Source organism: Lycorma delicatula, chromosome 13 (assembly GCF_047948215.1).
Source record: "Lycorma delicatula isolate Av1 chromosome 13, ASM4794821v1, whole genome shotgun sequence".
NCBI classification, from domain to species: domain Eukaryota; kingdom Metazoa; phylum Arthropoda; class Insecta; order Hemiptera; family Fulgoridae; genus Lycorma; species Lycorma delicatula.
The window spans coordinates 41,636,924-41,649,574 of NC_134467.1; the positions used below are offsets into that span (position 1 = coordinate 41,636,924).

General features: G+C 32.4%; 1 protein-coding gene across 2 annotated transcripts in view; it reads left to right on the plus strand.

Moving 5' to 3' along the window:
• Positions 1–12,651, plus strand: part of LOC142334159 (ras-related protein Ral-a-like) — an 87,150-nt gene that overhangs the window by 44,752 nt on the left and 29,747 nt on the right. For both annotated transcript variants that reach the window (XM_075381953.1, XM_075381954.1), the window contains exon 4: positions 11,697–11,876. In XM_075381953.1, the coding sequence (XP_075238068.1) occupies positions 11,772–11,876 (105 nt within the window). In that variant the 5' untranslated portion in view covers positions 11,697–11,771. The remainder of the gene's footprint in view (positions 1–11,696; positions 11,877–12,651) is intronic.

A 12,651-nucleotide genomic window follows, 5' to 3' on the forward strand; every position in this document is an offset into this window, starting at 1 on the left:
ATACAATTTTATAAATAATCGTTTTATTTTATCATTGGCTATGGAACTACCGTTTTTTTTTATTAAAACATTTATTACTATAAAGAATTTATTTATTAAATTTATTTTATTTATATTTACATTTTCATTTAATTTTTTTTTTTATTAAACACTTCGCTTTTATCGTAATCTGAATTTTTCAAAAATCGGCCTTAAAGGATTAATATTTGAATAGATGTATAAATAAATATACACTTATACAGACTTTTGAGAAAAGTACAAGGTCTTCTGAAGCAGCTTTTTATTATTGCAATACCGGGTGAGCAACTTAAAATCGAAACTAATCGTCTCGAACTGCAGTTATTTTAGCGTCACGTTTAACACTGATATTACTGTCTACTTTTGTCAGTTTTAAACTGTCCCTGCTACAGCGCAGTTGTGTATTATTTTTTTTTCCTTGAATCATCATATAAACTTGAAGCTTGTGCGTGGAATATGGAAATTTACAATTTACATTTATTATTTACTGTAAATATTATTTTTTCATAGTAAATCTGATTTTTTTAAATCTCAAGTTAAATAACAGTGATTTTAATTAAGAAAAAATATCTACGTTTGCTATTTATACTTATAAAAGAAGCATATTTCTTAAGAAATATAAATAATGTAATGCACTTACAGCACAAAAATCTTCCTAGCAAGAGAGTTATTTTTTAGATAATAAGTAATAAATAAATTATTAGTATAAATAATATATAAGTCCCAAGATTATTTAATTAATTGCTAAATTTCATAAAAAAACGCGTAACTTCTTGCCGGTATCACTTTTGAGTAATAAATGTAAATTCTATTATTCTGGAATGAATCTTTGTTAACTTTATGAATAATAATTACATTTTTTCCTTTGTAAAGCTGTAAGCAGAAAAGAAATTGTGGAATAAATAAATAAATTTTGAATATTTTTTACATACTACTTCTATTTTTTGTTATATCCGAATACATATTTATATAAAACAAATATTGAAAAAGGAAAATTAATTTTATAATCAAGAAAAAAACCTTTACAGTCGTGGTTATTATTGCATTTGATTACTTTTAGTTGCGATTTAAATTACTGAATATTTTAGATTTTTATAATCTATTACAGTATTTCTTGTGAAATTGAACGCATTTAAAACAAATGAGGTACAAGAACCGACATTCGGTGTAAAGCTGTTTTAATGCTTTCCTGATTCTGGTTACTTATTCTTATATAGTGAAAAAAATAACGATCGAAGAAAAAGTGTAAAAAATTCAAAAAAATCAGTATTTTATTACATTTTCTGCTTTCCCACACCAAAATCACCTCTCAGAAAAATTTTTTGATTTGTTTTCATTTACTGCGTTAAATTGAAGAAATAAAATAATTCCACAATTCGGGGTGCGCCTCCCCGATCTAGATTTATTTTGACAAGTGAGCGGTTGGGACACATAAGCGGGTGGTGAATAGCACCCTACTTAATCCGCTCACGTTGATAGGTAGCTCACTAGGAGCTTTTAGGTAACGAGATCGCTAAACTGTTTTAGAGGCACAGCAGCCGTATCTTGGCACTGACATTTGGTCTATGCTCTAGGGCGATGGCGGGAGAAATGCCGGTTAACCAATACCTTCTAGTATACCTAAGTTTTGAGTAACCGACACAGTATTACAGAATAAGGTAATATTTCTGTTAGAGAAAATATTATAATTTAATAATCGTAAGTATTATTATTTAATATCGTGTTACATCCGTTGAAATTAATGTTATCGGTAAGTTACCCGTTATTTTATATTTTTAATACATCGATTTCTCGCCGATTACATTTACGCTAATTTGTAATTATATTATGTTACGATAATGAGACGTGACATGTATCGGTAGCAGTACTCACAACACATCCCGGGCGATCTTTATTAAACGACTTTGCCCGGCGACAAATATAAAATGATCTTTCAATCTAACTGAACAACCGTTAGTTGTTGGTAAGACAAAAATAAATTTCAGTTCTAATCGAAATGTGTCGGTACTTCATTTAATATTATATGCGCTGTTTAATTAGCGATTAGTATTTTAAACGAATTAAATAGCTAAATTTATTTTTAGTTTTCTATTATAATATTCACAACATATATTTTTTTATATATTTCAATACCGCAAAAAAAACTACATTTGTTTAGAAATATATTTATTTTTTTCCAGTTATACAACTAGAGAAGGAATGTGTAAACTTTATTATTTTTTTCTAGTACAGGTAGCATTTCATTTTAATAATTAAATACAAATATTTTAACACGATTTGAAATGCGCTGTTATTAAACGAGAAAATAAATGAAACTCAAAATTAAAGAGAAAAAGATGAGTTCAGGGGTAATAAGAGGGTACAGATTAACAATACTACTTGTAGAAGAGGTGTGAATAAAGGACATGAGACGACGGTACCGACGCGGCAGCTCTTTCTTAAATAATACACCGACTGACGGTTCCAGGTTCGGTCAGGTCTATATTAACATTATTAAGGGAAGGAAGTTCTAAACTGCTGTTGCTTTTCAGACATTTCTCTACTCTTCTCTTTACTTCAACGTTCTATTCGACCGTATTTCATATTTTAAGTCGGCTATACCGACCGTCTGACAATGTATTTTCCTTTTGTAAGTTAAGATTTATTTCTTCTCGCTCGATCTTTACCCCGACTATCGCTTTCAAATAGTATTATTTGTTGCGTCGGTTAAATTGTAACTTCTTTTATGCGATACTGTTTGTCCGCTGATGTTATGGTGTCCGATATTAACACCGTTGATTATATTGTGTCCCCGTGTCACCTACTTTGAAAACCGGCCTGTGTTGAACGTAAACACTGTTATTTGTAAACGGTGCTACCGTTTTTTTTAATTTCCGAACTAAATTATTAAAATCTTATGTTTATAAAATTTAGACGACCGCTTTAAACGATTATTATTCGAATGAATATTATCGATCGAATATCTTCCTAGATTAATTTTTAAAACGATAATAATAATTACTGTTATTTTGAAAATTACGTTATGAAGGTAAAAAAATTAATTATTTAATTATGTTATTTTGAAAATAAAATTTTTGGATTTTCTTTGGTTATTATTTTTTTTATCGTTTTCTTTTTGAAAAAAAAAATCATTCTTTTATAGTATTAAGGTACATAAATTAAAATCTAATAATGTGTTAAACAAAGATGGTACACAAATATATAATACGAAAGGTAAAGTCGATAGATGGGTGGAATATATTGAAGAGTTATACGGAGGAAATGAATTAGAAAACGGTGTTATAGAGGAAGAAGAGGAAGTTGAGGAGGATGAAATGGGAGAAACAATACTAAGATCTAAATTTAAGAGAGCATTAAAAGATTTAAATGGCAGAAAGGCTCCTGGAATAGACGGAATACCTGTAGAATTACTGCGCAGTGCAGGTGAGGAAGCGATTGATAGATTATACAAACTGGTGTGTAATATTTATGAAAAAGGAGAATTTCCGTCAGACTTCAAAAAAAGTGTTATAGTCATGATACCAAAGAAAGCAGGGGCAGATAAATGTGAAGAATACAGAACAATTAGTTTAGTCACGCATCAAAAATCTTAACTAGAATTCTATACAGAAGAATTGAGAGGAGAGTGGAAGAAGTGTTAGGAGAAGACCGATTTGGTTTCAGGAAAAGTATAGGGACAAGGGAAGCAATTTTAGGCCTCAGATTAATAGTAGAAGGAAGATTAAAGAAAAACAAACCGACATACTTGGCGTTTATAGACCTAGAAAAGGCTTTCGATAACGTAGACTGGAATAAAATGTTCAGCACTTTAAAAAAATTAGGGTTCAAATACAGAGATAAAAGAACAATTGCTAACATGTACAGGAACCAAACAGCAACAGTAACAATTGAAGAACATAAGAAAGAAGCCGTAATAAGAAAGGGAGTCCGACAAGGATGTTCCCTATCTCCGTTACTTTTTAATCTTTACATGGAACTAGCAGTTAATGATGTTAAAGAACAATTTAGATTCGGAGTAACAGTACAAGGTGAAAAGATAAAGATGCTACGATTTGCTGATGATTTAGTAATTCTAGCCGAGAGTAAAAAGGATTTAGAAGAAACAATTAACGGCATAGATGAAGTCCTACGCAAGAACTATCGCGTGAAAATAAACAAGAACAAAAGTAATGAAATGTAGTAGAAATAACAAAGATGGACCGCTGAATGTGAAAATAGGAGTAGCAAAGATTTTGGAGGTAGAAGAATTTTCTTATTTGGGAAGTAGAATTACTAAAGATGGACCAAGCAGGAGCGATATAAAATGCCGAATAGCACAAGCTAAACCAGCCTTCAGTAAGAAATATAATTTTTTTACATCAAAAATTAACTTAAATGCCAGGAAAAGATTTTTAAAAGTGTATGTTTGGAGTGTCGCTTTATATGGAAGTGAAACTTGGACGATCGGAGTATCTGAGAAGAAAAGATTAGAAGCTTTTGAAATGCGGTGCTATAGGAGAATGTTAAAAATCAGATGGGTGGAAAAGTGACAAACGAAGAGCTATTGCGGCAAATAGATGAAGAAAGAAGCATTTGGAAAAAATATAGTTAAAAGAAGAGACAGACTTATAGGCCACATACTAAGGCATCCTGGAATAGTCGCTTTCATATTGGAAGGACAGGTAGAAGGAAAAAATTGTGTAGGCAGGCCACGTTTATAATATGTAAAACAAATTGTTAGGGATGTAGGATGTAGAGGGTATACTGAAATGAAACGACTAGCACTAGATAGGGAATCTTGGAGAGCTGCATCAAACCAGTCAAATGACTGAAGACAAAAAACAAATAGTATTAACAACGGTTAATCCTATCCTATTAAGGGCATTTATAGTGTGTCAGTCTGTCTGTTGTGTGTCCATCCCCCTTAGCTTACCACATAAAACCACACCACTAGTCCGAGCGAAGTCGTTCCGTACAACAATAAGTAATAATGCGCTCAGGCACCGGAATGTACCGATCGCTAGCGGAAAATTCCGATCGGTTAGTACATGTCCCGTGTCGGTCAGGTGTATACTTGTTATATTATTATATATTTATTACTTCTACTTATTATTTATACTTGTAATACGTATTTATTTCTTTAATCGTTATATACGCGAAATATATGTTACTAATATATTTTTTAAATCTATTATAAACTCTAAATCTATTATATTTTTTAAATCGTGATGCGTTTAAGAAATTCGATCGTAAAGATGGTTTATGCGATGTAACGAGAGTTATTGTTAGAGGAATGGCGAATAATGTTATAAAGTGCAAAATTTTGACCGAGGTGAGAAACGGTGTGTTTTCCAAGAATAACTTTGATCGATGAGAGTACAAAAGGGTTTTCATTGAAGAGACTTCAGTTTCCTCTGCGATTAGATTTTGTATAAAAAAACCATTGAATCGGTCGACATTTATTTGAGAAGTTTTCTGGCACGGGCAGTTGTTTGTCGCGTTATCAAGAGTAAAAGCACGGAGCGGAATGAAAGTGAAATTGTCTTCAGAGCGTAGAAATAAACGAGTGAAAAATGTTGTTTTTAGAGAAATTTTGGACGGTCTAGACCGATAAGTGGAACAGTGATTTTGGTTTATTGAAGAGAAGACTTTTTTTTAAATATAATAAAAGAATCGCCTAAGGTTTTTTGTTTGTATGTTTATTAATAAATTTATTTTATATGTTTTAATATTTATATAATTTATAAATAAATTTAAGTTATACTATACAATATCATTTCGTATAAAAAAATTCAAAATTCCGACGCCTATGCCTCTCTCTTTTTCTGTTTAGCCTCCAGAACCGTCGTAAGGTGTTACTTCAGAGGATGATGTGTAATGTTGTACGGTCTCAGTTCGACCGTTCCTGAGATTTGTGGTTAATCGAAACCCGACCGCCGTAGAACACCGGTACCCACGATCTAGTATTCAAATCCGAATACAAGTAATCGGGTCTTCACTAAGGACCAGATTGAACGGGGAAGATTTCCTTATATTTTTTCGCTCTTCCTTGATCGGTTTTCATCATTAAAAAAAAAATATTTTTTACAAAAGAGGTAATCGATTTTGGATACCACCTAATAGTCCCATTCCGAGACGCCGCCCGCCAGGGCAACCAGATCGGAACGCCTAGCTGCGGAGGGCGTGCCCTAGGCACGCCGGGAGAAGCTAGTAATAAATTAAAATAATTTATTACTAGAGAACCCGATTTAATAGAGAAGGAGGTGAAATCTGGCAGAAAATAGTCGTACATTTTCGTTCAATATCTGTCTCCAGATATTTGTCAACCGATTTTCAAAACTAAGGTGTCATTTTTTCTAATAAAACGCTTAACATTTTGGTAAAAAGACATAATGTGATAAAAATTGACTCGGTCGCCGTTAACGTTAATACAGTGAAATACTAAAATAAAATAATCCGCCATTGAATAATACAATGAAGTATTTTATTTTAACTAATAAATGTGTAAACGAAACATTACTGTTGACTTTTGAATCCGATTTTCGTACGTAAATTTATCATTAATTGAGAGATTTCAACTTTTTTTTGGATGTTAGGATTATGTTAATGTTTTTTTTTCAAATTGTACTGTATATCTTTCATACTAAAAATAATTCATTTACATTTCTGATAAGTTTGTCTATCGATATAAAATAGATATATACGTACAAAATATGAATTCACATAACATATTCGGTTTAAGGCAAAATAACTTTCGTGACGTAAAGATGTCACGCCGAAACTAGTCAAAATAGATTCTGGGATGCTCAAAATGGATATTTCCGTTGAAATCTGAAAATGAAAAAAAGGTGCGCGTTTGAAAATTCATGACTCATTTACCTTTACTGTTTATAGTTTATAAAATTAACCCGACCTAAAGCTATAAATTCACGAGGCGTTTTATTGAATATGTTAGGATAACATTTCTATTATATATAATGTTTAATAAAAATATCTATAGGAAATAGTCTATAGTAAATTTGGGTATTGTTATTGTATTTGAGGGATGTAAAAAAAATTATATATATATATATAGAGCCTTTATAGAGCCCAGATTTTTATAAATCAGCCCTTAAGGCCGTTTTTCAAAACTTAACTGCCCGGTCCCCCGTCGCGCGACCAAAACGTGCTTGCCGTCAAAAAATTCAGCAGAAAATCTAGTATTTTTTGGGTTTTTTCGACATTTTAACTGTGACGACAACGATTTTGAAAAAATCGCTTCGATGCGGTAAGGGCGTTTTTCTAGGCTAAGGGAGCTTTTTTGCCGATTTTTCGCCGCCAATAACTCGGCAACCGTTAGGCCTATCGACACGGGAAAAAAATCTGCCGTCCCGATTCGACTCGGCTTCCGATCGGTAACAAAATTATCCCCCCCCCCCCCCAATCGGGCCCCTGCCCGAATACTGTCGGAAACGCGTATCTAGACAACCGCTCGTCCGATCGCGATCAAACAAAAACCGAAAATTTTCTTTTTTCAAGCTCAAAAACATTTGTCCGAAACATTATTGCGTAAACCTTCTGGTTCGTCCGAAAAAAAGGTAATAAATTTTCAAAAAAAATTAAAAACCCATTTACTCGCGATCGGACAAACCGATTCGGACCATTTTTATTATACACCATTTTTTTTATACCGTTAACACTTTATGATTATCTTTGTCATTCTCTTGTTCTTCTCTTCATTATTCTATTTTCTATCATATTTCTTAAGTTGTTCCCATCTATATATATCTTGGTCTATAATTTTGTATCCTATTTGATAGCTTTAATATATAATAATCACAAACGTGTGTTACTATCATATTGACGTACGAATTAATTTCATTCTTGACGACCGACTATTATAAACATAACAATTTTAAAAATGAATATTGATTATTTGAATTTAAATTAAATTCCCTGAAGATGGAGTAACAGCTCCGAAAGTACTAGGATTTACACTTTTTAAATGGTCGGTAAGTAGAAATTAATTTATACAAAAATAATGTTCATTAAAAAATACTGTAGTCAACGTGATATATGTGTTGATTTCCGGGACCGTTCGACCGCAGGGAAGTCCTGGATTTTATAAATTTGATTTGTTTATAAAGTTAAAGCCAAATTTCGTCTTGTTAATCTATAAAAATGGTGAAATTAGAAGGTCAGATCAGAATATCAAAGTAACGTTATTATTTACTGTTAATAGATCGGTGGAGTGGCCGAAAACAAAATAAAACAAACTTAAGAAAAATAATAATGAAACCGATTTCAAAAGAACCACACTAGAGATGAAAAATTTCGCTTTCTTAAATTTTTCAGTTTTAACGTATAAGAAAAGTTTTAATTATTTTATTTTAACGTTTTTATAATTTTATTTTTATTTAAAATAAAAATATATCTACAAAAATTTGTCAGAAAAAATCAAAAGATGCCAAGAAACTGCTACCTTCTGAGTTTGACATATGGTTCTGGCGTGTAGAAATCTATATTATTTTTCTATTGTACTAATTTTCTTGAATTTTGTTTGAAAATATATCCGGCAGAAAATGACATCAAAATGTACGTTAGGATGTTATTATATTATAACGTTCCAGTATGAAGTAATGTTAACGATAAATCTTATGTATAAAGCCAAAATTTTGTCTGTTTTAAGAAAAGAATTTCATCGATTATTATACGAGGGTTATTTTTTTTTCAAGGTAGTTCGGTCACGAAATTAAAACCACAGTGAAAATAATAAAAAATTTATTTGTAACAAGTACTTACATAGTTACGCTATTTCTCTACATAGTTGCAACTCCGATTTAGACATTTTTCGTAGCGCGGTTCCAACTTTCCAATACCCTCGTCATAAAACGGAGTCGCCTTTGTTTTCAGCCGTGTTTCTACGCCGGTCTGCAGCTCTATGTCTGTGCCAAAATGTTGTCCTCCTAGCCGGCGTTTCATGTGAGCAAAGTGGTAAAAATTGGATGGAGCCAAGTCCGGGCTGTATGGTGGTGATTAAACACTTCCCGACGAAAACGCTGCAGGAGCTTCTTTGTGCGGCCGATCATTGTCATGGAGAAAGACAATGCCTGATGACAACATTCCTCTCGGCTTATTCTAAATTGACCTTCGTAGACGTTGAAGAGTCACGCAGTATGAGGCTGCAGTGATGGTCGTGCCACGTTCCATAAATTGCACCAAGAGAATTCCATTCCGGTCCCAGAACACAGTAGCCATACACTTTCTTTTGGAGAAGGTTCGCTTGAACTTCTTCGGTTTAATGGGAGAATGAGAATGCATCCGCTGTTTGGATTGTTCTTTTTTTTCTTCAGTTTCGAAATGGACCCGTGTCTCATCCCCTGTGACAATTTTGTTCAAAAAATCGTCTTCATTGTAGTAGCGCTGGAGAAACTTTAGGAAGGCGTCCGTTCTCATTGTTTTGTGACGGTCGGACAGCATCTTGGGAACCCATCTCGCACACAGTTTGCGGTACTGAAGTCTCTTACTCATAACGGTGTAGAGAACTGACCTTGAAATTTCAGGAAACGAATCGCTCAATACAAAAATTGTGAACCGACGATTTTCTCGAATCGCTTCGTCTATTCGCTCAACGAGATCATCGCTTGTCACTCGCTTCCTTCCCTGACCGCCTGCATCATGAACATCTGTACGTCCTGCTTTAAAATTCCTGCACCATTGTCGCACTTTGCTGTCACTCGTTGAAGTTTCACCGTACACATTACTTATTCGTCGATGAATTTTAACTGCATTACACTCCTCAGCCTGAAGAAATCGAATTACCACTTCACACTTGGCGGGAAATGCTATTGTTGTAAACATCTTTACGTGCTAGCTGCGTGTTCAGAACTAAACGAAGTGACGCGGCGTGATTGAAGGCCATACTAGAAACGCTGCGTAACACATATGCGCAAAGGTTCATCCGATTTTTGCGCGGGTTTTTATTTCGCGACGGATCGGACCTTGAAAAAAAATAACCCTCGTATTTATGTCACCGTGGTAACTGAAGTAGGTTATGGAGTTTTCATCATCAAAAGTCTGTGTACTTTAGTTACCGCAGTTACTACTAGATGTCTTTTGTAATTTAGTTTCTTTTTCGAGTTTCTATAAAGCCGGAATACTGTAATTATTATTTATCAGTAGTATTTTCACAACTCTGACGGTAACAAACAATGCAGGTCTCCAGGAAATGGAGTACTCTGGTTAGACAGGAATGGTGAGCAAAATGAGCTCTGTGGTCCTGGGTTCAGCCTCGTGACCCCTAGAGACCTTGAGACTCACCTGTGTGAAACCAGATTGTTTAATTAATTTAAAACTTCTATCATTTCACTCTAATTGAACCAAGAAGAGGAAATTTTTCCACGAAATGAAAAACAACCGTCTGAATCGTGCATCTAAATAAGGTTTAAATAATAAAAAAAAATTTACATAAGCAAGAAGAACTTCATCAGAAAAAAATTTATCCTGCTTTAATTGAAGAGAGATTGTGGAACAGTGATGTTAGCTGTACAGGAAAAGATAGAAGCTTTTTTATAAGTAAACCTGACTAGTGGCTGGAAACTGTACTTATGATTTTTAGAGTGAATTTTCTCACATTAATCATTAACTTCATAGGAGTTACCTTTTATCTCTAGATTGTGTAATATTGCAATAATTTTTTATGGTAAAATTTTTCCTCAGTTATATTATTATTTTGATTTTTCTGATTATTCTTTTGTTTTAGAATATTTAAAATTTTCATTTCACTTTTATTAAATGTTTTAATCATTCTTTTAGTATAGTATCTAATGAGTTATTTCTTTGTTCATTGAATGATTTATCCTCATCTGCAATAAGAAACCTCCAAAATTAAATTTTTATTATTTCTATATAATATTATTTTAGTAATTTCATCTATAATGGAGCTACTACCTTTTTACATATTTTTAGTGGTAAATCTCTCTTTTGACAAGTTTCAACTTCATATATTTCATTGTTTGCAATCTTGAGTCTCTTTTCTTCTTACTATTTGTAAGCATCCAAAATCCTTCTTCTTCCTCTCCTTCCTTCCAATTTTTCTTCTACGAGTTTTCACAGAACATTTTTTGTAGAATGTGAAGCACCATGTTTTCCCCTTATTACCTTAACCGCTTCACCTTAACCTAATTCCGATCTTCCCCTATTCCTCTCATTAATTTTTCATTACTTTGTTGATTTGTCCATTATTTTTCACATAAAATTTCATAAGTATCATTCTACTTCTCTTCAGCTTTCTGATTGCTTATGATTCAAAATCATTATATTGCACACAGTGTTTGATAACCTTTTTGTCAGTTATTGGGCTGTTATCATTTTTACTTTCTAAACCTCATTTTCTTATAAATATACTATTTGTTACTCTTTTCCATGCATCATGCAAAGTCATCTTCAACTAGTAGCTTTTATTGTGGAATTCTATGATTTCAAATCTTGATTTTTTTCTTTTCTATAATAATTGCAACATTTTTAATGTTTATTATTATATAAATTTTGCTTGCTATCATAATTTATGATCTAAATTAAACCTTAGAATCTTAGTTGTATCTATGTTTTTAATTAAATATACATGTATGATGTGTGTGTGTGTGTGTGTGTACATGTGTGTGCGTGATATTAATTTATTTAAAACTTAATATTTTACCTGATTAGTGTTAATGTTACAGGTTCTAGTTGTACCAGCATTTGAAACTCAGAGATAGAGGACTTCATTTCCTCATAGTAAAGCAGAACTTTTACGTATGCTTGATATGGGTACATTGTTTACATTTCGTTATCATGTATGGACTAAAGGTCATGCTCCAACTAATTATGCTAAATGGCGATCTGCCACTACACCATACAGGGTAAGTTTTTGATTTTTAACATTTTGAACTTAGATACAAATGTGATACATACAAGGCATACACATACATACACACTCTCTCTCTCTCTCTCTCTCCACATGTGTGTGTGTGTGTATGAGAGAGAGAGGGGTGGATGAAAGTCATTAAATACTTTTTTTTGCCAACTGTTGATAAATTAGTTTCCTAAGAACATCAAGCAAAACTATTTTCCCTTAATTAAGTGTTGATTTAAAAAAGTCAAAATTTACAGAACTGAAAACATCACTTTTTACTTTTTAGGGTAGTTAATTTGAACCTTACTCTATAAAAGTAACTCTACAGTTACTTTTATACAGATTTGAATACTAGACTCTGGATATGAGACTCTAGACTCTAGATAGTGTTCTTTGGTGGTTGGGTTTCAATTAACCACACACATCACTCAAAAAGGACAAAACTTGCCCCTTTTTGGGTTTTTATTTATTTTTAAAGTTTCTTGATAAAAATTGATAAAAGTTTCTTGAAATATTTCATGGAAGATTTTGGGTTTAAATTTTGGTCAGGTTTTGAATTTTTTTACACGTTACAATACAATTTTAGTACAATATTTTAGATACAATTTTAGTATCTTCATCATTGATAACTTTAAATGGGTTTCACACCTACAGCTACTTAAAATAATAAGTACATTCATTTTATTTAAAATTATTTAGTTACGTCTGATATCTGGAAAGTAAGTACAGTTTTGTTATTAAAAAATACTAAAAACTTCAAAGAGGATAGTTTTATTATTACA